The sequence below is a fragment of the Colossoma macropomum genome, unplaced genomic scaffold, assembly GCF_904425465.1.
Source record: "Colossoma macropomum unplaced genomic scaffold, Colossoma_macropomum, whole genome shotgun sequence".
Classification (NCBI taxonomy): domain Eukaryota; kingdom Metazoa; phylum Chordata; class Actinopteri; order Characiformes; family Serrasalmidae; genus Colossoma; species Colossoma macropomum.
This window is the reverse complement of record NW_023494799.1, coordinates 38,466,463-38,492,199: the sequence shown is the minus strand read 5'-3', so window position 1 is coordinate 38,492,199 and position 25,737 is coordinate 38,466,463. Positions and strand designations below refer to the sequence as shown.

General features: G+C 41.1%; 1 protein-coding gene across 1 annotated transcript in view; it reads right to left on the bottom strand.

Annotated features, from left to right (window-relative positions):
* cd82a (CD82 molecule a) overlaps window positions 1-24,079 on the bottom strand; it is a 29,744-nt gene extending 5,665 nt beyond the window's left edge. Inside the window, exons 1-7 of the mRNA XM_036586537.1 lie at window positions 23,942-24,079; window positions 16,434-16,506; window positions 9,966-10,038; window positions 5,513-5,637; window positions 3,447-3,521; window positions 2,343-2,441; window positions 1,073-1,246 (exon numbers count right to left, since the gene is read on the bottom strand). Of these exons, the coding sequence (XP_036442430.1) occupies window positions 1,073-1,246; window positions 2,343-2,441; window positions 3,447-3,521; window positions 5,513-5,637; window positions 9,966-10,038; window positions 16,434-16,496 (609 nt within the window). The 5' untranslated portion in view covers window positions 16,497-16,506; window positions 23,942-24,079. The remainder of the gene's footprint in view (window positions 1-1,072; window positions 1,247-2,342; window positions 2,442-3,446; window positions 3,522-5,512; window positions 5,638-9,965; window positions 10,039-16,433; window positions 16,507-23,941) is intronic.
* Window positions 24,080-25,737: the final 1,658 nt, after the last annotated feature.

Genomic DNA, 25,737 nt, shown 5'->3' with positions numbered 1-25,737 from the left:
AAAGCACTGGCTGGCAACGTGAGTTTGATGGGATGTAAACAAGACTGTTGACTGACAACCACAACACACCCAATCCAGCTAATCAGGAACTTCGAGTATTTCATTTGAAAGCTTAGTGTGTTATACTGGAGTTGTATGTTCATTAAAGCAGATCTTGATCAAAGCAGATCAACCTAAAAGGTACTGATTCAACTGCATACATTCAGAATGTTAGAATCGATTATAATAATATTTAGAGATGGCATTTCAGTATCGAGCCGATATCAGCAGAAAATGGTGAATAAGCTACTGGAGGGGGAAAAAAAACTGCACAGCATTAGTCTCTCTATTTCAGGGAAGAGCCACAGTCTGTGGTAGATAACCAGCTGACAGAGCCTTACATTATCAGAGGAAGCCGGCATAGTTTATCTCACTTTCAAACATCCCTGACAGTCTTTTACATTAGAAAAGTGGAGCTGGCTCAGTCTGCTACAGTAAAGGAACTTTGCTGACTATATCCACACTGAATTTTACACGAGTGCACAGGGACGTAAAGATGCAATGGAACATAAAGATTTAGACCAAGAGCTGTTTAAACCATAGCTATTTAGAACGACATGATGTTCAAATTTAACCAAATGCAATCACAACACATTGTTAAAAAGCGAAGTCTGGATGTGCTGAAAGCAAACACTGAAGAGGACACATCCCCACATCCCCCCATCAAATCTATGCCTATGGACATCTGAAATGAGAAAGTGGTATCATGCCATGTCTAATAATATTCATAAATTTCAGTTCTGAGAAACCCGCGTATGAGAGAACATTCTTTTCTTAAGCATCTCATTAATACACTCAAAAAGCCCCCACATTCAGAGGTAGTGTCCGTCTCAAAACTCACTAAATATTGTATGCGTTAAATATGACATTGAGACTTTAAGCTTTCAGTTCACCATTTCTGTATTTTAAAATAAATTCTGAATTGTCCAAACCAGCTTCAGCGAAATCGTGGTGAAATCTGAGACTTCTGCCCAGAATCATTTTTTTAAAGAATTGAAATCATTGTGAGGTCAAATATTTATACCCCTCATACCGTGTCATAAATGGGCCAGTCAGGAGACTGGGCCTCGCAGAAGCCGCTGTCTGTGCCGTTGTCTTCAGGGATGGAGGAGTTGCGGCAGGAGCAGGGGTAAAGCATCTGAGAACTGTTCACGATCACAGGGTTATCCAGCCAGTCTGTGCGTCCGTTCCAGCCACAGCAGTGCATCTGTGACACAAAGGACACAAAGCGGAGAGAAGACGGAGCGTGAGCACAAAGCTCACAGGAAGGGCTTACATAGCCCCACGGGCTTTTGAAGCCAGAGTCAGTTTTATGTGTTGCTGTCTTTTTTTAATTCTAACTAAAACATACATATAGTTAAGATGTAAACAAAGTTATTCAAGCTAAATGCTCTGGTCCAGAGAAGCTTACTGAGTCTGTACACTGTACACAATGACAATGGTAGGAACCAGACATCACTGTTTAATGCCTCTAAAAGCTAGCTCACAGAGAGTTATTATAAGAAGTGGTTATGGACGATACTTTACCTGACATCTAGGACATGTAGCACAAGATCTTAGCCTAAAACTTACTTTTATAAAATCCATTCTTGGCAGAGGGGGAAAAGGCAGGACATTCCCATTCAAAATAGCCCCCAGTGATTTTACTTTTTTTTAAACCAAGATTTTAGTATTTTACCATGATCATTACATATGAAAACTCAGAAGACATACATAGGATTACTGGTCATTTGGATAGTGAAAAAAAGCTATATTTGCATTGTGACCCCTGGTTCCTATCACCATCACTATCAACAAATCTGAGGCAGCAAGTTTTTATAATGAGCCACTTCACATCAAAACACTCAGAATGACACTGTTTATATCTCAAAGACTGAATTATGCAGCACTTCTTAAAAAGTGGAATTCCCCTTTAACATGTACTATGAAGTAGAACAATAGAACATATATGACAAGGTTATGCATTCACATTCAATTCAATTTTTGTCCCTACTAATCACAAGATGTCCTATCTAAAGCACTCAACAATGCTTTAAAAACTCATAATAAAATTGTGTTTCACATTCTGGCACAGGCTGATAACAAACAAGGTAAGATCTGTCTCTGTTTCCCTTTCTCTGACAGTTAGTGTCATCCTTCCTCACCATTATCTCCAGCAAGTGCTTCAACATTCCCGAAGCATAGCCTCACATAATAACAGTGTGTTTACCATCGTGATACATGGTAACTGCCATCTGGTACTTCTCTAACACCCACTGTGAACTGAAGACAATCTGCAATTTGCATGTCCATTCTGCACTCACATTCCTCTGGATGTAGTCCCAGGCCAGCTCCGTAGTCTTGTTCTGCCCATGGTAGTTCTGCAGGATTTTGATCACGATGCTGGATGTCTCAGTCCTCAGCTGAGAAAAGAGAAAACCGAGGCTGACTTCGTAGGCATTACAGTAGGCGAACACCTGTGTCAACTTACCATTATTGTACCAATGGACATCTGGTCCCATGCACAAAACTACGCAAACCAAAGTTCACCCACAGAATGAAATTGCACAACGCAATGGGATTCAAAGGAGAACTGATTTGACTGTTGTGTTTTCCTAACTTCAGGTGCCTCACGACCAGAGATTCACCTTTGCTGACTAAGGAACTGGAAAAGCCATTTAATAACTGTCATCATAACATAAACTACATTCTTCCGTCTGCCACAGACATGATCCATCCAACACAAGCCTGCCTGAGATGTGAACATGAGAGAAAAAAAGTATTTATATTGGAAAACCAGCTCTCTCGCTCTATAGTTATGTTTGTCTAGTCTTCACTTGGCCAGGGAAGATCTTGCCTTTCAACCCAAGTCTGTCTTTAACGACTAAATAAATCAGTGTCTCCAAGCTAAATTCCTGCTTTACTGCATATCCTGATCAGATGCTTCCCTTCAGCTTTTCAAGGAGACAAGAAGTTGGCAGAGAGTTCCACTAACCCAGTTTCTTGTTTGTGTGTGTGTGTATGTATAATGTTCCTGACCTTCCTGGGGACTCACTGAACTCTACTACGGTCAGTAACATCGATCAGAAAATCATACAGCTCTGAAAGTGATCAAGGCCCATTTGCACAAACACAATGGCCAATATCCAGCCGCCTCTTAAAGACCCCAGTGTAACAAACTGCACATGCAACAGGGGGCAGTGTGCCTTTAAGTTCTGAGGAAGACGGTGGCTCTCAAGGTCTATTTGCTTTGTTCTAGAAACAAACCCTGACAATGAACGCAGTGAATGCTGGAAAATCCTCTACCGTGACCCCATAACCTCTCCAACTGATACACATGTGGACCATATGTATTTTTCTTTCTGAGGAATATTTCAAGGTCTTCTGAGGCCAGTCATGAAAAACAGCTATAAGGTGACATAACTCACCACGTCCCGCTGGAAATAGATGAGAATAGCTGCAGCCACCTGAGCGATGAGTATGAGGAGCAGGCAAGTAAAGTACTGTAAAACACAAACAAATGATTAGCATTCAGGGTTCTGCCATGTTGGAAAACTGCTAGTGAACAAACATCTGCACACATAGATTCTGATACAGAAAGTCTTATTTGTAAGTAAATCTACTTAGCATTGCTGACAGCAAGCATATCGCTGTTGTCGGAGGAAAACCTCGTATCTCCAAAATGATAACTTTACAGGGAAGGAAAAAACCTACTTTACTTTTAATGTAAGTCAATGGAACCAGACTTTTTTCCAAGTCATTCTGGGTCGTTTCTTTTAGTCCATTCTTCATGAAATTTACATACAATGTAAAAGTATTTTCAAATTAAGTCAAAAACTGAAAAACATCAAAAATTGAGATACGAGGTTTTCTTCCGACAACAGCGATATATTGGTGGTCCACTGGCTTGATAAGGGCAGAACCCCATTGACTGTATGCCACTGCTGGTCCACCCTCCAGCTACCTGGATTATTGTCCTGCATACAAGGTCTAACTAGTACGATGAATGAGCAACGAAAAGTGGCATTTTGTCTAATACTCTGCTTAGCCACCAGTGGGCCACCTGGAAAACGCTGAGCAAAAAGCCAGTGGGCCGCCAGCTTTGCCATCAGCAAACCAACAGTGGCCTGCTATCCCCTTGCTATCTGGGATCATGTGACAACAAATGACTAGTGTTCCATGAAGCACCCCATGTGACACGGGCACAGTACTTAGCATTTGCATGACTTGTGCAAAGCCATGTTTAGTTTAGCGCTGGAGCTACGAGGCTAATGCTGCTAACAAACACTAGAATCCAATAATCACTCAAATCAGTATCCACAAATACATCCCCAAAACTTCTCTGAACCAGCTCAAACTGCATTCAGGTCTTCATTACGAACAGGTGTTGTGCAGATTTTTGACTCCCCCGCAGAATCTGGTTCCCCTTTGCTTGTGCGCATGTCAAACAGGGATACTGACTCTAGATTATATCCGTGATTTCTGTAGTTTTCATTTATAAACATATCTTCAGTTAGAAAACTCAAGATTAAAGGGGAATTACATCCAAAGTTATGCATAATTAAATGCTTAAGATGTAAACAAAGTCATTCAGAGTGGACTGATGTGAAATGCACCATTCTAAAGAAACGGAGCGAATCAAAAATGACCACAGTGGTGGTAATAGGAGCCAGATGTCAGAGGTGGTTAATGCCTCTAAAATTGACCTCCCAGAAAACCATTACATGAAAGGGTTACAAATGCATTGCCTGATGGCTGAGACATTTTTTGAGAGATGTTGTCCTAAAACTTATTTTCATAGATCTGTTCACGGTGGAGAGGTATACGCAGGGTGTTGTAGACCAAAACCTTTTTTTTTCTCTATTTTACTATTATCAACATTACAAATAAAATGTGTATATAAAATATGTATGTGTAAAATATGTCAAACATAAAGACATGTATGTTTATGGTTATTTAGGCTGTTTTGCACTGGAGACATCACAACACCTGGTAAAGAAATCAGAGTTGGTAAGTTCCATTTCACATCAAACCACTCTGAATTACTTTGTGTATACCTACTTTAACACACACACACACACACACTCACACACATATTCTCTAAGCAGCTTATCCTGCTGGGTCGTCGAAGAGGCGCTAGAGCCTGTCCAAGCGCTCACTTGGCGGAGGCCAGGAAACACCCTGAACAGGTTGCCCGTCCATCACAGGGCAGACACACCCATACACACACAGTCACACACACAGTCACACACACAGTCACACCCCTAGGGGCAATTTAGAATCTCCAATTCGCCTGACTGTATGTTTGGACTGTGGGAGGAAACCGGAATATGATTACTGACACATACTGTTTGTTAGCAATGTTAGCCTCTTACACCAAACACGTCTTGGCTGACTGACTACATCTGTGGGAAGTGGAAAATTGCGTACATTTGATTTTTCACTGAAACATTCCATTATTGAGAGAATATTTCCATGCATCAGTGTGTCTTACCAGTCCAAGCAGGCAGCGGATCTCATAGATGGCTCCCAGACAGCCCAGGAAGCCCATGAGCATGGAGAAGGAGCCCACACCAATCAGAATGTAGGAGCCCACCTTTAGTGCCGTAGATGAGTCCTCTGCAGAGAAATACTGGCACTCAGTGCAATTCAAGTGCTTTCAAAACACTGGGAGAAAAAGGATGGATAAAAGAAAAGACAAACTGCTGTGCAAGATTAAAGGTTTTGTTTTGATTTCAGGCCTGACTTTTTTGACCACCTTGGCTATCAATCTTCCCTCTTCTCCTTTACTTTTTACAACTAGCAAAAACAGCTGTAGTAAAATAATATATTGAAAAGTCACACTCCAAAAGTACCAGATGATCTTATTACAGCCGCATTTTTATTGCAACTATTTCAGCAACAGCTAAGGCCAAAACCATTCACTCTGCTGCAGGGTCTTGCCAGCGATCGCGTCTGGCGTAGTCATGCTGAGGAGCACACAGCCTGGAGCAACACTGTCAGCTTGGACCAGGAAGACGCTGTCTGAATGCTATGGCGCGCTTCTCCGGACACAGATTAAGCACTAAATCACACTCTCAGTAGGGAATCACCACTGAAAAATCTTCTGAAAAGTCTCAGCCTAAGCCGGTGTCTGAAAACACTACACGTATGTGTGGTTAAGATAGGTTTGGCAGGCTTTCCATAAGAAGTCAGTCATTTTTGTGAATACACGGCATGACACTGAGGCTCGTGGACTACCACAGCAAGAAATTCTCCGGTTTCAGCTTTCAGAGGTCAGAACATTCTCGGAACGTGTCCTGGTCCAGCTTCAAAAAGGCCTACGCAGGCTGTCGGCATGCCAGACTGAGGACCCTCTGTCTCAGTCTTACAAAACAGCCGGCAACACCGCGGTGGCTCCACAGCAAGAACAACATCACCGCAGGCAGCCCCTCTGAACAATAGCACAGTGTACAGTAGCCCTGTGAAAGCTGCGAGTGAGTTTGTGTGACAATGGCTTACACCAGACACAATAGCACGTCAGTTGACCTGATGTAATCAGCAGTACCTGCTATCTCATTCTCCAGCATGACCGCATATGCCACAAAGATCACATTAATGGCTGAATCAATCACAGAGATGAGTCAAGAAAGCCTTATCTAACTCTTTCACTGATCAACACATTCCAACCTTAAATCATCTGAAGAGATTTGAATGGAGTGCTGTGTTTGGGGGAATTCTTCTTCAAACCAGTCTCTTAAAGGAACAGGACTGCTGATCGCATTCACTGTCCACTACACAAACCAATTCACAGCTCGACTAGCATGTGGACTGGGTATTTTTTTGTGGCTCTAGTCCACAACCATCTCAATCTCCTTTTGGCCTGGAGAAAGAGGTCTGCGTTATGTCAGCCTGGAGAACGGAGCTCAGTTACTCTCAAGTAATTAACTGTACTGTTAATTACGGAGGAACGTAATAAAAAACATGAACATTTTATATATTTAGATCTGGACAGAAAGTCCAGATATCACCTTTTCATAACATTTGGTAAACATTATTCGCATAAAATTCAACAACAACAGCCTAATGAAAGAGAATTCTTATGTGAAGTCTTATTCTTAACAAAGCAATTTCCTTGCTGCAGGGCTAACCACTAGACTCAGTAAAAGTCAACCTCAAAGCTTTGGAGAGGGGAGCCTTACTGGAACATGAAAGCCCGGATCCTTGTTTGAATTATGTTCTCCATGACAACTTCTCCAAAGAGGCACCACCAGAGTCTATAAAAGAGAGACTATGTTCCCAAGGTAAACGCAGTTTCTATGTGTTTCTGTGCATTGTGTGTGTGCGTGTGTGTGTGTGTGTGCGCAGTGTGGAACTAGCAGACGCTCCGTTCGCCCAGTACGCCTGAAGTGTCTTGGTGCGTAGCGGAAATGTGGAAATCCTCTGGGGATCAGCAGGCTAGAGAAGGCTGCTGGTGGCTGGATTAGAAAAACAATGGCGTTCTGAAAACTCGCTCTTTTTTAATGATGGAGCGAGGGGGCTCCCCAGCCTATGGACGGCTGGGAGTCCCAGCAAACGACCGCCAGCCCCCACACTCTACAGGAATGTGTCCGTCTGGTAAAATACAGCACACGGAGGGGAACATGAGCCATGGACACATGCGCAGTGAGGCCCTCTTGTCATCGACCTGAGCTTTCTTTAATCAGGGTTCACACTCAGCACCATTCATGACCTAAACACGTATGGCTCCCTAAAGGCTAGTGCAAAACTTTCCATGATGCCACCCCCCCTTGGCTTTGGTCAAGAGCTCTATGCTGAGCACAGAACTCTTAGCTTCAAGCTTTGAGATGCTCTCCATTAACCCCTGTTCAAGGACGGACCCATGCCAAATCGATGAATTGAGCGGATTGTTCACAGCCTCCGCATTCAAAGCGTCAACAATGTAAACTTGTGCCAACTGCCTTCAGCCACGCTGAGAGAAGCTTCACTGTGGCCTCTTTTTCATTTGGACTCTTTGAGACAGTTAGTTTGTGTGTCGTTGTGTGTGAGAGAAGGAGAAAGTGAGAGCGCGTAAGAAAGAGACAGAGAGCGAAATGAGAGAGCCTCATTCTTCTCCTCTGCAGATATACTTGCTCACCAATGTTAATTTGTTCTCACCGATGACTAACGTAGCTAGATGGCTGATCTGAGCACTGACGTGATGCATGCTAATGAGCAAGTGGCTAAATGAGCCCAGTGTGGTGCGGGTGCAGCACCTGCACACTGCCTCAGACGCGCTACGTCACCCACAGGCCCTGCCTGGCTCTCACTACCAGCCCGGTTAGTCGGGTTTGTTCGGCTTGGCCCGTGAACTCGGGGCCTGTTCCTCAGCCAGCGCCGGCCTTCTTGGCCCCGTTTGGAAGACACAGACCCACTGACCCAGAGCTGCCTGCAACAGCCTGCGGGATGGAAAACAGATCTGTGTGTGTGTTTGTGTGTGCGCATTTGTGTATTTGTGTGTGTGTGTTTGTGTGTGTGTGTGTGTGTGTGTGTGTGTGTATCCATAAGAGTGAGAGAAAGAGAGCAAGAGAGGGGGAGGTGGTGATGAGAAATTCAGAGACCATCTCAGAGAGTCTGTCCAACAGACTGCATCACGTGGTACAGCAAAGACGCGAACCAGCAGTGATCATCAAACAAAACACAAACCAGAGACAGATGGTCCAGTAAAAAGTTCTGCACTACTGAGTCACAACGCCGAAGGTTTTTTGTTCAGAGCTGAGACAGGAGAAGAGCTAACAGGATCCCCCACTAATGAGAGCATAAAGAAAGAGTCTCCCCTCACGACTTCCTGTGCTCCTTCACTCCCTAACGGGAACTACACCACAAGAGAATAGAGCACATACTCACTGTTATTTAACTGTATTTTTCATCGTGTAATCAATTAATGACAAATGAGCCAACTGAACTGGTCCAAAACCACTTGGAATAAAAGCTTGTTCTAGTCATGAATCATACTGTGCATAAAGTCACACTTCATTTATTTCATTTCCAGTCAAAATGGCCATTAAGTAGAAGTTTATTTCATTTTTCATGAGATAATTCTGTGAAGAACAGACATAAGATTATTAACTTGCAAAAGAAGGGGAAAGTCAAAGAAAAATAAGTGGGGAAAAAACAGGCGTTTCCCAAAAAAATTATTATAATATATAAAGAAAATGGGACTCCTGACAAACAGATCTGAAATAAAACGTGTTGCTGTCCATCCTTCCACTGAGAGAAGACAACACTATGGGTAAGAAAGGATGTGTAGCTGTTAAGAAGCCGTAACTAAGAAAATGAAACAGACAAATAAGTAGATTTTCAAATTAAACAAATAAGCTGCTGGTGTTTTTGGAACAATGGACTGACCACCCCAGAGTCCAGACCTCAACATCACTGAATGTGTTTGGGATTGCTCGAATCATAAAAAGCAGAAAATGCAACCAACTTCTAAGACTGAACTTATTCCTGCAGATTTCTTAGAAAAACTGAAAGTAAGTCTTGCAAATAATGGAAGCGGTAAAAGAATGCCAAGAGTGGACACAATAAATACTGAAAACTGGATATTATAATTAGTTGTTGATTCTTCTGTGTAATTTTCTGTAAAATATATGTTTTCTACATTCTTTCTTGACACTGAAAAAACGAATAACATGCTCTGAATGGCTGTTTTGACTAGAAATTAAATAAAAGAAGGGGTGGTGACTTTTGTGCAGTACTTTTAAAGTCAATTACACTTAGGTTGCACTTTTTCCTTCTTTCCTTCTCCTATCATTTTGGACATATAAAGATTTTTGATAAAAGAGTCAGTGGAAAATAACTAATGCAAATATAAAGAGCTTATTAGAACTTGGAGCCCACTGGAGTGAATCCACATGAATTATTGGACGTCCTCCTTTGCAAAAGGGGGTGCTACTTTGGTTACACTGAGAATACAGACACTGACTTACGCAAGACTGCAATGAAGCTTTGATTGTCCAAGAGGATCCAGAGTCCAAAGCCCATAATCAGGGCTCCAAATATCTGCAGAGAGAGAGGAAAAAGAGAAGAGAGGGCAAGAGACACAGAGAGAGAGAGAGGGCAAGAGAGAGAGAGAAAGAGAGAGAGAGAAAATTAATCACATAGTTGGGGTTGAAGGGGGAGCAAGGCGCCCCACATTTTCAATTTACAAGCTGCAACTTGTTCACTCCAAATCTCCTGGAAGGGACTAAGCTCGGAACCGTGTGAAGCCTGCTAGCATGCGTGAGCGTGTGCATGTATGAATGTGTTGCATGCCAAAATGTCACTACATGTTTAAGTCAGCAGCGATGTCTGCTTGCATGTATGCACATGCATATTGTGTGTGTGTGTGTGTGTGTGAGTGTGTGTGTGGGTGGGTGTCTGCCAGAGTGTGCTAGAGACACTAATCCTAGCCTGTAGGGAGTTGAGCTGTGCGCTGTTCTAAGCACAGGGTTCCAGGCTCTCTCTCTCTCTTCTCTCCCCCCCTCCGCACTGCGCTAACATCTGGGACTGATTGGGCCATGCCTCTGCGTGGCAGCAGGGGGAGGGGGGGTTTTGCAGCGGATGTGGCCTCTACTTGAGAACACCACTGCTTGCCCTAAACGCACCCCATCAGTCTCCCGCAGCCACTGTCCAGTTCATAGTTCAGCTGACTGGAGTGCCTCTTCCAGGCTCACAGCCAGCGCCACCATTCCTCAGTCTTCAAGTCTGTCGTCACAGTTTCTGCTGTGACATCTGGGTGTTTTAGGAATGGACAATAACCCAAAGTGTTACACTGCAATATTTTAGGATTTAAAGAGCCCAAATGCCAACTTTTTCCACTTATACCATTTGTGTAGGTTTATGTACCAAATACAGTCATAATTCATTTTTACATGGCCATTTTAGAAAAAAAGTTTTTCCCTAAGAATTTTTTGGTTACTGGGCCTTTATGTAAATGAGGTCTGCTCTGATTGGCTGCCCTGTATCAAGCTTTTCAAAAAGCTGAAACTCCTTAGAACTTTGTTTTGTAATATCATGAACTGAAATAAACTGTTTTTGCAGGATAATTTCCATATATGGAGCATACAGACTGAAGAATGAATGGTAAATTTTGAAATGTTAATAAAGTCTACATAGTTCATTAAACTTTTATTTAGAAAAAAAAATTAAGAAAATTGCGTTTTGCTGACATGATACAAGGAGTTACTCTTATAAACCATTCCCAAATGCAGCTAATTACCTCTAGCAATGAGAAGGGTAAGTTAGAGAGGGGATTAAAGCAGGAGTTCAATATTGTGGTTAGAGCTCTACAATACTGACAGAATACCATATTGCAACTGTCCATTTGCAATATACTTTAAGATGTATTGAAAAGACATCAGTGAACCACAATGGTGCTTTTAAATGTTGGCGGCAAACCAGATATTCTATTGTTTTTCAATGGAGCAGCTATGGAAAATTCTGCCACCATCAGCAGCTTATCGCCCAATTTTCCCAACTTTTCAGCAATTAAATAAACTGGATGTTGATTTTTTTGGTGAGCCATAGATGCCAAACATCTCAGTGATGAATATCAGGTGCACCCAGTATTACACAGCAAAATTAAAAGAGTACAGAGCGTCGTCTTAATCATCTATTTTCTCTGTTATCACTGTCACAATGGTAATATTTTCATAGTTACCTGCTGCCTTCAGTTACTGCGATGAGGAACAGAGTGACCTTTTTTCAATGCCAACATGAAACATACACGTAGCATAAAGCTTAAGGATTGGTCTGTACTGTTTTTGCACAAAATTATTTTTATTGCAACATATAAGGGTCATTCTACAGAAACGTCCATTTTTGTGTACTGATATATTACACAAACATGTTAGGGTTACAATTTATTTATATTTTTAAATAAAACAATAAGTTATTTTAATAATTACACCTCCTTCAGCCATTAATTTAGCAATATTGGTTTTTAAATCAATTATTTCAAATTCCAAGCACCACAGAAGCGCTCGTCCCCACAGTCATGTGTAAAGGCTGAGACCATATTTTGAAGAAAAAACGTTTTTCTGCAATTTTAACTACAATAATCTGTGCATGACTATGGAATATTTAAATTAAGTGACAAAGAAAACAAATGCCAAATAAATATTATAAAATATATTATGAACGTTGTTGTTCCTAGGTGTCGTGTCACTGGTGTTACAGCATAACAAAAAATCTCTTATTTTGAAATAAAAATCACACTGATGACATCACTCAACTTCCTTTTACCTGTTTTCTGAGGATCTATGAAGAGAAGCACATGGTGAGTCCACTGTGTCTTTCAGTTATCAGAGATTTTCTCATTTAGCTCATGATTTCATATGAATCTTTTAGCTGAAGTCACTGGTGTGACCGACTTTATTTGTAGGTAATTGTGAAAAAATAGAATACAAATGCATTAAATTCCATATTTTAGTGGATATTCCATGATTGACAACATGTGGTTTGATGCTCTGTAGCAGTTATTTTGTAAAATGTCTCTGGTGTTACCTTTCTTAAGTGCAACACCAATGAGGATCGGTAACACCAGTGACTCCTATGGATGGACTGGATAGATAGAAAAGTGGACGTTTCTGTAGAATGACCCATAAAGGCTCTGACTCATCTAAACATCCCAAAAAGCCTCTAACACTGGCCAGGATGCTGACAACACACAAAACATGCAGTGATCGGTTAAAGCCTCATCTGCATATTGCAGTCTGTGATAACAGTACTGCAAAAGCCACGATAAAGATCTAAAAAATGATACACTGTGCATCACAGCATCTTTCCAATATGGAACTGATTACACTTGGAAGTGCACAATCAAAAAAAAAGTTCACACAGTAAGTGGCTGATCCAACATGAGAAAATGACATGCTAAAATAGAAGTGCTGATTCCAGTTCAGTGGCACTACAAGTCCGTGCTGCCTGGCGATCAAGGCTGCAATCCACCAAACCACGGCTCTTTCACCTCATTCTCTGCATGGCTTAACCTCACGGCCCATGACAAGCCCAGAGAGAGAAGGACTCTTCAGGCACTGTCCTGAGGCGCAGCTCTGATATGAGCATATGTGTGGGGGGAAGCCCCGTCACAGATCACACTCCAAACACATGGGGATAATACTGCAGCTCCTGCTGCATTGTTTGGATGTGAAGGATCATGGCCTGTGATTTAGAGGGTGTAAGCCTGGATAAGAGGTTTCATTTTCTCTGAGTGGGGGCAGAGCCAGAACAACAGGGAACAGACGGGCTCTCTCATTCAGAGGCTGAACGCTGCCAGAGAACCAGAGCTGTAAACACTTTATCTGCACTGTAATTATGAGGCTGTCTTTCAAGAGAGAAATCAAAATAGAAATGGACAAATAGATGGATAGAGACAAATAGAGATAGACAGACAGACAGATAGACAGACAGAAAGACAGACAGATAGATAGATAGACAGACAGACAGACAGACAGACAGACAGATAGATAGAGACAAATAGAAATAGATAGACATATAGATAGAAAGACAGACAGACAGACAGACAGATAGATAGATATATAGACAGACAGACAGACAGATAGATAGATAGATAGATAGATAGACAGATAGATAGATATATAGACAGACAGACAGACAGATAGAGACAAATAGAGATAGACAGACAGATAGATAGACAGACAGAAAGACAGACAGACAGACAGACAGATAGATAGAGACAAATAGAAATAGATAGACATATAGATAGAAAGACAGACAGACAGACAGATAGATAGATAGGTAGATAGATAGATAGACAGATAGATAGATATATAGATAGACAGACAGACAGACAGACAGACAGATAGAGACAAATAGAGATAGATAGACATATAGATAGAAAGACAGACAGACAGATAGATAGATAGACAGACAGATAAGTAGATAGATAGATAGATAGATAGATAGATACACAGACAGACAGACCTGTAGATAAATCTTTAGTTAGATATCTCTAATCAGACGTTTTAGCTGGATGACAAGGTGTGTCGAAATATGGGTGGGGTTGGTTGGCACACTGATCTACTGTCATAAACACATTTCATTATGTTTTACACATGAAAATTACATAACCTTCAACAGTAATTGTTCACAACCACTGCAAGCAGGAACAAACAGTTTAAATGCTTTAAAATGAAAGACAGAAGAAAATGAAAGAAGAATAAGAAGAAATGTTGAACAATTGTTTAAAAAATTATTAATAAATATTTAGGCAGGCATCAGTATTGAAATATGGGGCCAGTGCTAATAGTTAATATTTTCCATGTACATATCTGCCGATGCTGAACACAAACATTTATAAAATGCAGAAATCTACCTGGATTTGCATTTTGGAAATGGAAATGTAACGTTTCACCTTACAGTGATATTAATAAAGCAGGAATTAAAGAATGAAATGCAGATATTTCAGCACAGTAACCCAGTGCCACCCAAACATTCTGCTCTTTTAGAGTACAATAAATACGTCATCAAATATCAGCTTGAAACAACAGTTAAATATAAATATCTGCCAATATCGATATGTTTCTGCCATCATCATGCATGCCTAGAAATCTTTAAGCTGGTGACCAAAACATTTTTATTACACTTTGTTATTATTATTCCTCTTATACAGGCCATGAAAGTATATATCTATCATGTTTTATAAATGGTTATTGGTTAAAAATGAAAAGACATGCCATTGAAAATCTAATCATTTCTGTTTGTTGTTCGTTAAACACTGAAGGATTTTAATGTTGTTCCAATGGTGCCCATAACATTCAATTCAATGTTGGGGCAGGTTGGCACAAGTGCACAACCTGACTTTAATGATCAACTAACGTCAGCAAATTCTTTCAGATATTCACTGTGTCTGTTTTCAGTTGAGATCTTAAGCTTTGGTTTTCTGATAACTCTGTTATCCTAATGTACGTTACACTCAGAATGCATGACACGTGTTTTCTTCTCTTAAAATGACACTGTAAGGTCCCCTTTGGTGTCTTGTAAACACTAAGAATGCACACTTCCCAAAAGAAAACAGTCTTATTTTTATGGACTGCGAACTGTTATTTCAAAACGATGTAAAGCATACCTTGCAGTTAACTATCAGGTCCTGAATAACATGTAAAGTGGACAAAATAGAAGCTGGAAACAAACTGCTTGGCAACAGGAACGTCAACATTAAATGGGAATTATATCATGGACGTAATACTCATTGTCAGACATATTGATAAAATACTGTTAAACTGAAAAGCTGTTTCACGATGTGTCAATATTGTGGTATATCAGTATAAACAGTTTATAGCCCTGCACTAATTTAAGGGCTGAACGTGGGGCCTAATTTGAGACTGCAACAGCTTACACAGAACCCATTCTCAAGCACAAAACAGTACAATGACTGTAATGCTTCCAAGAACATCAGTGCTACACGCTGGGAGAATGGGAACACGCAGATGATAGAGGCAGCGCTGTTAAAAGCATCAAGCGTGCCTAACGCTGGAGAAAGGATCAGCTCCTCAAAAACACAGCAGCTGGAGGAACTGGGACACCCAAATGGGAACACTCTGAAAACCTGTTCAACACATCCATTTCATTATGCGAAATGAGCGCGCTGGAGGAGAGCCTGTATGTTAATGCTACTTAAGTCATTTGAATTTAACGGATTTGAAGCCTATTATTATTCAGATTAAGCAGTAAAATGCTGTCAGCTACGAGAATCAACAACAAAAGATGAACGTAGATGGAATGAGTGTGTGCACTCATTAACTTACAAGCAGTCGTTAATTTATGAAATTATTAACACATTCAAGTGTTTTTATGGGGGAAACTTTTTAAACATTTCTACCTAATTTAATCATTTGGATGTAAACCAAGTTATTCATAGTGGTTTGATGTGAAATGATCTGTTCTAGAGAAACTTACCAAGTCAGTATTCACAGCAGTGGTGATCAGAAGCAGACGTCTGAAGAATTTAATGCCTCTAAGGCCGCTGTATGCCTGGGACATTGTTTTACCATAATTTTGAGATAATATTTTGGCTTCAAATATATACTGAAAACCCATGCAAGATGGAGCGGTACATGCAGGACACTGAAAGACTTTTTGCAGGTTTACCTCTATTCTACCATTATCAGCATTACACAGGCAAGCTCAGACGCGTAGATCCACAGCTTGTTTTGGACAAAACATAAAATGGTTGTATCTGTGTTTTAGACACCGCATCCCCCATCACCACTACTGTGAAGAAATCTGAGCCAGTAAGCTTCTCTACTATGAATCATTTCACATCAAACCACTCTGAACGACTTCGCTTACATCTCAATCGCTAAATTATGCAGAAATCTTAAGGAAAATCCCCTTCAGTTCAGTTCTGTGAATATCAGTACACCGATAGCATTCAAAAAGAGAAAGAGACTTACGAAGAAGAGCAGGTTGAAGAGAAACAGAAAGTACTTGGTGGCCGTGATGCAACCTTTCCCCATTTTGTTGACTCTGAAAAGAACCAGAAGAAAAACGGTCAATACAACTCCATGATATCACTTATCATTTATACACAATGCATATAGAAGATGGCTACAAAAGACATGTCATTACTCGACTTAGTGACAGTTGATGACTGCTCTAGGGATTTAGCTTTGAGAGAGACGTTTGTCACCAGAGACAAAGATTAACAATAGCAGATTCAAAGTTAAGCTGGTCTTTACTGGACCAAAAGGGTTGGATTACTGGAGTGATGTGAGCTAAATAACAACTAGGCCTCCATGCACAGCCGCCATACATCTACTCCATTACATACACAACAACACACTTAAACACAGTTTATTCTCAGCTGATACACTGAATACTACAGTCTAGTGGAGTAACAATACAACGTATCATCATATCATATTATTGTGTATCAAGGGGTACCAATAATTGGCCGATATCATCAAAAATGGACCAGATATCGGCAGGAAAACAATAATAAATCGAGCCTGAAACATTTAGACACTCATCATAAGTGGAAAAAAAAATAATTCCCCAGGTCATCTATGGAAAATAAGCTGCAAAAACTACCTGTTGTCAATTCATTGTTTTTGCGATGTCATGAAAAACGACCCATTTACATGAATCCACATTTTCAACCTACAGCAGTTTAGTCCCATCTATTTACACTGAAGTTATAAGGAGTGTTTGAGCCTGACCTGCTTTACAGTTACAAAACAGGCCTGTTTAATTCTAAAGGATAAGGAGAGATCCTGTAGAAAAGAAATTTTGGTACATAAAAACACACAAATGTTAGAAGCTGAGTTCAGGAGAAGAAACAAGAGATACGCAGAATATGAGCCCTTAAAACATCGTGGCCTATAACACGAAATTGGTATAAAATTCAACCCCCCTCAACAAAACAGAGGGCAGAAATTAAATGACAAATTTACATGGGTCATTCTACAGAAACGTCCATTTTTGTGTCCTGAGCTTTTACAGATATATTACACTTAAAAAAACATGTTAGGGTTACAATTGATTTATATTTTAAAATAAAACACTAAGTTATTTTAACAATTACTTTTAGTTAGCTTTTAGCTGAAGTCACTGGTGTGACCGACTTTATTCTGAGGTAATTGTGAAAAAATAGAATACAAATGGATTAAATTCCATATTTTAGTGGATATTCCATGACTGACAACATGTGGTTTGATGCTCTGTAGCAGCCATTTTGTAAAATGCATTATTCATTAAAAATGTCTCTGGTGTTCCCTTTCTTATGTGTAACAACATTGAGGATCAGTAACACCAGTGACTCCTATGGAGAGATAAAAAAGTGGACGTTTCTGTAGAATGACCCATATACTAGAAAAAAAAAAAGACTTATCATCTTCGATTGAGAGAAAATGTATTTGCTAACAGGTGGCGAAAGTGAACGACATATGACACCAAGGGATAAATGAACATAAACGCAATGATAGTGTATCTTTAAAGACAACCCTTTTCTTCTTCTTCTTCTTCTGCTGCTTCTCTCCCCCTTCTTTCTTTCTGGTATTGTTCTGATTGTGATATTGCTTCATTGTATACATCTATGCCTACTTGTAAAACAAAAACTCAAACACTTCAGTGTAAAAAAAACAAAAAACAACAAAGTAGCTTATAAAGAAAAAAATTGAATGTCAATAATCAAGGTTTCAATATCATTATCAGAAAAGTAAAAGTGGTATCATGCCATCTTTTATTACACTATAAATTACTGCAGCCAGCATATTAGCTTATGGCTAACGCGTTAAGATTGGGGCATACTTATGCTGTGCTATGCTAGTTTACATGCTGCTAAGACAGAAGTTTGAAAGAATCAGGCAAAACTCCACTGTGCCACTCTGAAGTCTTAAATAATGATCATTTACAATATTTAATGTTCTAATAAAATGAAAATGGAAACATTAACATTAACAAACATTAACATAAGCCATATTTTCAGGTACTCACTGTTTTCCCCGTATCGTAAAACGCACTAAACACCAGTATTGAACCAAATTAATAATTTTGCAAATTATTACACCCTTATAAAACTCTCCATCCAGTATACAGTGACAAAAAGCTCTTGTGGTCACATAATTCATGAAGTGAACAGAAGCAAAGTCCAAAGGATGGTTCAATATTCTCTCCTACAGCGTAACCATGCACTGACCCACATTCTGTTTGCTCTAAATGGGTTAGTGTTATTATGCAGGCCCGCTCCTGCCATTTGGAAGGCTGTTGGAAAGAGCAGTGTATGGCACACTTTGGCTGCCCCACTGTCCTCTGATGGACGGAAAGTATTGACTGCACACTTGCAGTTGCACAGGAAACTGACAGCCACTGCAGAGTGCCAAACACACAAGTGCGTTTACTAGTGAGAGAACACAGTTACGCCATGCGCCAGCTATTAACGTTCAACTACTAGACAGGCGCATTCAGAATTCTCCTACTGGGCCTTAGACTGCAGGGTCTTTTATACTGTCAGTCACTAAAAGAAACTACACAGCCCATTCACAGGCTACAGTGGGCACTGTTAACTTCTGAACAGAGATGCATGTGCGAAGATCAAACGTTTTGACACACTGCGTCAACCGTGACTCGTGATTCAGTGCTTTGCGCTTTCAGCAAGACCTTTCATGAAAAAAAAAAAAATAAAAGGTCATTTTAATGCCAACAGATGCTGTCACAGCTGAGGCATCAGTAGATAAAAGTGTTGTGAAAGTTGTCAGTTGGTAAAAACGGTATAACATGGAAAGTTATAGAAAGTTATATAGAGAGTTATGACGTTTGCATTAAGCAGAAAGGATTCCAGTGGTTTCAGAGGCGGAAATAAACAGAATCCACTCAGACAGCAAAACAAAACAAGCTAAGAATATCAATAACAATACTGCTACTGTTTCAGTGAAACCCTTACATTAAGTGCCAACTGTAGATAACTCACAGATGCAAATCACTTTGTCTTATCACATAAAACTTGTCCCTTAACCTAAAGCTCACTCTGAGTCTGAAATAAAAGAGCGGCCCAACTGTCTACTAACTCCAGATGTAGTTGATCAGCTAAGACACGTCTGGTGCACACATTTTGCTTTGGAGCTACGAGGCTAACACTGCTAACAAACACTAGAAATAAATAATCACCCAATTCTTTTCCATCATTCCCTCTCAACTCACTCAAACTGCATCCAAGTGTTCATTCAGATGGGTGCAGATGACTCAGGTAGTACAGACTGTGGAAATCTTAATAAAGACCTGGATATGGTCTGAGAGAAGTTTTGGGCCTGTATTTACATGAAGATCTGAGTGACTTTTGACTTCTAGCATTTGTTCACAACATTAGCTTCAGCACTAAAGAAGTCAAATCAGCACACCAAACGTGTCTTGGCCAATCGACTACATGAAAACTGGTGTCGTAGTGTTAAACCACACCTTCAACCTCGACTCTAAACCTAACCTTAACCATGATTCTAATCCTGGTTATCTCTAACTCTAAGTAAGGGTTAGTCAACTTTGACCAGATAGTTTCTTAACAATCTGAGCATTTGTAGATAACCTGCCATCAAAATAAAATATGACCTTGCTTTCTATGTCGTCTCCTAAACGTTTCAGAGAAGATTTCCTTCTAAAAAGATCCACCAGACGACCCAGCATCTGAAAGGATTCTGATGTGCTGAACTTCCTGGCTTAGCCTAGCAGAAATTGTTGGAGCAGAGTTGCTCTGTTGGGTAACTAACAGACTTACACTCAGCCAACCTTATAAAAACCCTTCTTGGCTCATTTCTTCCACGATGTCACAGATGTTAAAAACGTGGCTATTTTCAAACTGTAAAACACCCCAGAGAGCAAAGAAAAGGTCTAAAGTATCACATTACCTCCACAGCTTTGTCCTTTTCCCTTTTTCCCCCCTTTTCCCTTTTTCCCCCCTTTTCCCTTTATCTGTGACAAACCCATTGCTGCAGCCTGTTCCTTACTCTTTACATCATTCCCATCACTAAGGAGAAAGGGGCTAGACACTCTAAATAAAGTGTAGTATTTAATAAAGGGATCGGAATGAGGGCCTGCACATGGCCAGTACGTGGTAAGGCCATTATTTCTCCATGTGTGTATTTTAATGATCTGTAAGTGTGGCTACACCAGACATGCAACTGGCCCGACCTCCAGGGCAGGCTGCCACTAAAATGTGTGCCACAATCCACTTACTAAAAATTTAATTAGGCCAGTACAACACTGACAGAGTGGATCATATTTCTCTGCTTGGCTACTGTCACAGTTTACTTTCTCTACACCTTCCTTTCAGCTTTTTCCCCCCAAAGTTTCAACAGCACAACTGAGCAGATCTTAAACCAGGCAGATGGTATTATGCGTATTATGCACAAATGAAGCAACTTAAATGATGACATGTGTGAAATGGGATAATCTATTTCAGGTGTGTGTGTGGATGTGTGTCTGGCCTTTTAAGGAAATGTGTGTGTGAAAGAGCAGAACAGCTTCCCTAAGGGGCATCCAGGCTCAGTTCTCAGTCTGAAGATCATCAGCATTCAGCTCGTCTACCCAGCGTATACTGAGGCGCTGGTTAACACCCCATGGCCCTTCCTCCTTATACCCCCCCTCCTCCCCACACACACAGACAGACAGGGCCAGCTTTGATTTCCCACCACAACAATGGCAGCTTTCAGCCACGCTTTTCACAGCTGACAAAGGGAGAAACTCTACACACACTGAGGACGCACTCTAGCTTAAATTTACCACACCGCACAATGAGGCCCAGATAAGAGCTCGGCCTTCAAAACGCACAGCGTAAAATCGTTCGGCTGTCCCGAAACAGGCCCGAAAAAGAAGCCCACAGACTTCTCGGCCTGGGCTAAACGAGACTGCTTTATGAGGGGTTGCTGAACTTGACAGCAAGCGGCCCCACAGATGGCCCGACCCGGCGCTCCATGAAAGCAAAACGATTGCACGGCTATCTAAAGCCCATCCACTCTGTTGCCATCCGAGACAACTTAATTCAGTCTCCAGCATGCCAAGCACGTTCCTATGGCAACTATACAGCAGAGGCAAAAAAAAAAACTGGGGGTGCAGAGTGCCTCCTCTTGAGAAAGCAAATAGTCTCACGCTCCACTGTTACCGACAGCATGTAAACAAGAGAGAAGAGCCTCACGCAGAGCCAAGACCAACCAGAGCTCAGCAACCTCACCTCGACACGGTCGCTCTGGCCGGGCACAAGGCCCACATTCATTTGGAGGGTTAATTCTGGCACCTGAAGACAACAGACATCTGGACAGCTTCAGTCATTTTGAAGCGGGGTGCCACGATCACTGATACAGCTGTGACTGTCAGAGGTGCATGGAAAATATGATGCTATAAACAAACTGAAAACAAAAGCTTCTCAACAAAGAAATGCAGTTGCATACTGTTAGACATCCTCTTACAAGACGTTTGCAGAGGTTGTTAGTTTGTATGCAGGCATGCCACAAGGAAGGATCCTGTTTGAGTAAGAATTATGGAATGCAGTTAGACTGGACTCAGCATCAACAAAGGCCTATGGAAATATAGCAGCATGACTCAGATCCAGTGAAATGGGCACAGCTCTGCAACATGATCATATACAGGTTTATACTCATCATTATAGGGACTTTTTATTAGATCAGCACTGACAACATCCAATATCATGTAGGGCTGAACGATTTGTGGAAAATATCTAATTGCGATTTTTCCAACTAATACTGCGACTGCAATTTAAATTGCGATTTTTTGTTTTAAATTGAGATTCAGGCCTGATTTGTTTTGGCCATGAAGACCAGAACATCCACCTTTTTTGGCTTGAGTCTCAACCCCTTAACGTCATGTGTCAAACTGCCAGTAAGTTGTGGTTGTGATGTCACAACACATGGAGGTTTGGTTGCCTCTGATTGGTCTAACTTCCCCTCTGTGAACTTTAAATAACATTTTTGCTAATGTACACACTTAATAAAGATGGTTCTTCAATGGTTCGTCAGTACAGACAATGTTTCTATGTAGAACCATAAGGACTCAGACTCATTTGCATGCATAAAAAGTTCTCTGCGTGGTGAAACGGTTCTTCAGATTGATGGAGAATGTGTTGCATATGGTTATAGAACCTTTTTGAGTTCTCTGTAGGACCAAAATGTTCTTCTGTTGTTATAAGATTGACATCAACAAGCAGCTAAGTAACAATACCAGAACCCTTTTTGATGCTGTACAGAACCACATACAACACATTCTCCAATGTGAAGAACCATTTCACCATGCAAAGAACTTTTTATGCATGCAAAGGGGATCTGAGTGTTCACGGTTCTATACAGAATGACTGCCTTTACTAAAGAACTATTTTATAAGAACTTTGGAGAACTATATATTTAAGAAAATTGCATCGCAACTGTGATTTCGATATAAAAACGATTAATCTTACAGCCCTACTATGATGGGTACATATTTAATAGGACAGCACTGATAACAGAGTGCATCCTTAAAAGTAAAGGGCAAGAGACATAACCTCTGTGCTCAATTCACGAGGACAGGCTTCTGCTTTATGCTGCTACAGAACATCTGAGGCAGTTTCCCAGTCACTGAGGCCAACACAGAGTAGACCATGAAAGCTGACCTACATACACAGTTATATTCCCACCACCTCTGAACGACTGAGTTAACCTCCAGTGAAAGATGCCCCATTAATTCATTGACAAATATGGAAACGCCTGACAGAGTCTCGGCCGTTTTAGCCGCAGTGTTGATTAAATTGAAAGGCTCGCAGAGCTGATGGTGCAGGAATGTAGTTTCGTTCTCTTAACAGCTAACAGACCGAGTCTTCCCTTAATGACAGGACCAGACAGCAAACACATGGAGTCCTGAGCTCACAAGGCATTAGAACTAATTGAGTTTCACATAAAGGGAGAAACCGGTGAGCTTAATTACTGCTACAACGCTGGAGGCTGAAACTGACCTACAGCCCAAAGTTTCCAGCGTGGCTTTGTTCAGTTACTGTCTTCTCCTATCTTCTCTTCTCTTCTTACAAACTGCAACACTTCAGGTTCACAGGCTGCGGAGCTCCTTTCAAACGGCTCTACACAGAAAGCTCCAGGCTGTGAAATTAATCCGACTTGGCTTTCGGTTTAGGCGACTGTTTTCAATTCTCACAGCTTGTCCTCAGCGCACTCAGTGAAGGCAGCGAGTCAGTGGGCGTTAAAACAACCTACAACTGCAGTTTAGTCAGCGCTCACCTGAGGTAAATAACACACGGCACAATAAAAGTTCTCAGCTGAACAGAGTTACTCGGCTCGGCCCACGTCCTCTCAGTTCAACACTCTCGACTACCTCAAGTCTATTCACGAGAGCACAGGTAAGTGAAGCCTACCTTGAACACAAAACCCTCACAAGCCTTCGTGTTTCCGTTGAAGCCGTGTGTGAAGCTGATACTCACCTGTTCTGTTGTGGAGGTGAGAATGAGAGAAGCACTGCAGCGGCTGTAAGCCTGTCAGCTCTGTACGCCTGTCAGCTCAGTGGGCAGCGTGAGTGAGAGCGTGTTCGGGGGAAACTACCGCTGGCGATGTGGGGACTCGTGAATGAATCGCTCTTGTGAATCGGTTCTTTTCACTAAACCGGTCGAACCGATTCACACGTCCAGCTACACGGAGCAGCGCGGTATTTTCGACCGTGTTGTAGGTGGTGGAGCCCTAATACTGTTCAAATGAGGATCTTTCACTATTTATCCTTATTAAATCATTAAATAAAACAACACATTCTAACGCAACCTCTCTGAATTCGCCTGTTTTCTCTTTGTGGACTGTAGCTGGCTTTCTCTTTTCTCCTTTTTCTTTCTCTTTCTCTTTTCGTGTGCATGCCGAGACTTCAGTATGAGTAACATAATAAAAATAATTTTGCTTGCAAATCAACCCGTTAACAGAAGGTTCGATTCGCTGAATCGGACAGTTCGATGGAGTCGGTTCGGTGAATCTGAGTCGAGTTTCTCGGCAGTGCGCTCTCTGGCTCCATCCAGCGAGAGCTGCGCGGTAAAACTCGTTGACGCTGTGCTGAGTGGAACAGCGAGCTCTCAGCCTCGAACCTGCAACAGGAAATGTTTGAAAGAAGCGGAGGATGATATGATAAAAAAAACTTCCTGTGTTGAATAAATATACAGTCTGTGTTGATTTCCCGTTTTATGGCGTTGTTTCATTTTGTTATTCTAAACAACGGTGAACATAAAAGCAGTGTACTGACTAATCAGTTATTAGAGAAACTCTATTACAAACAATATTGACAATTATGAATAAAAAAAGACTAATTAAAAATAATGTATGAACATGCATATTGTACTCTATATATACATTAGAAACAATGCCATATCATTTGCATGTTATTTTTGTATTATATGTAACAAAGCAAATAAGATATACACCGTTCAGGCATAACAGTTACATAATACAGTTACAGACTGTAGTCCATCTGTTTCTCTGCATACTTTGTTAGCCCCCTTTTACCCTGTTCTTCAGTGGTCAGGACCCCCATGGACCCTCACAGAGCAGGTACTATTTGGGTGGTGGGTCATTCTCAGCACTGCAGTAACACTGACATGGTGGTGGTGTGTTAGTGTGTGTTGTGCTGGTACGAGTGGATCAGACACAACAGTGCTGCTGGAGTTTTTAAACACCTCAGTGTCACTGCTGGACTGAGAATAGTCCACCAACCAAAAACATCCAGCCAGCAGCGTCCTGTGGGCAGCGTCCTGTGGGCAGCGTCCTGTGGCCACTGAAGGACTAGAGGATGACCAACACAAACTGTGCAGCAGCAGATGAGCTATCATCTCTGACTTTACATCTACAAGGTGGACTGACAAGGTAGGAGTGTCTAATAGAGTGGACAGTGAGTGGACACAGTGTTTAAAAACTCCAGCAGCACTGTTGTGTCTGATCCACTCGTACCAGCACAACACACACTACAAGGTCATAATGTTATGCCTGATCGGTGTATGTAGGCTATTACAGATTTTATATTAAATATTGCCGTTATAAAAATACACACAGTACTGAAAATGAGACCTGCTTTCAGTTTTTCAAAGAAATTTGCAGGGATATTTTTCCACAGATCCAAAGTTCAGTCTTAGTATTTGGTTGCATTTTCTGCTTCTTATGATGTTAGTGATCCCAATCATGAACTTAGAATCATCGGTCCATAAAACTTTCCTGCACATCTCAGATGTCCAGCTTTGGTGTTCAAGTA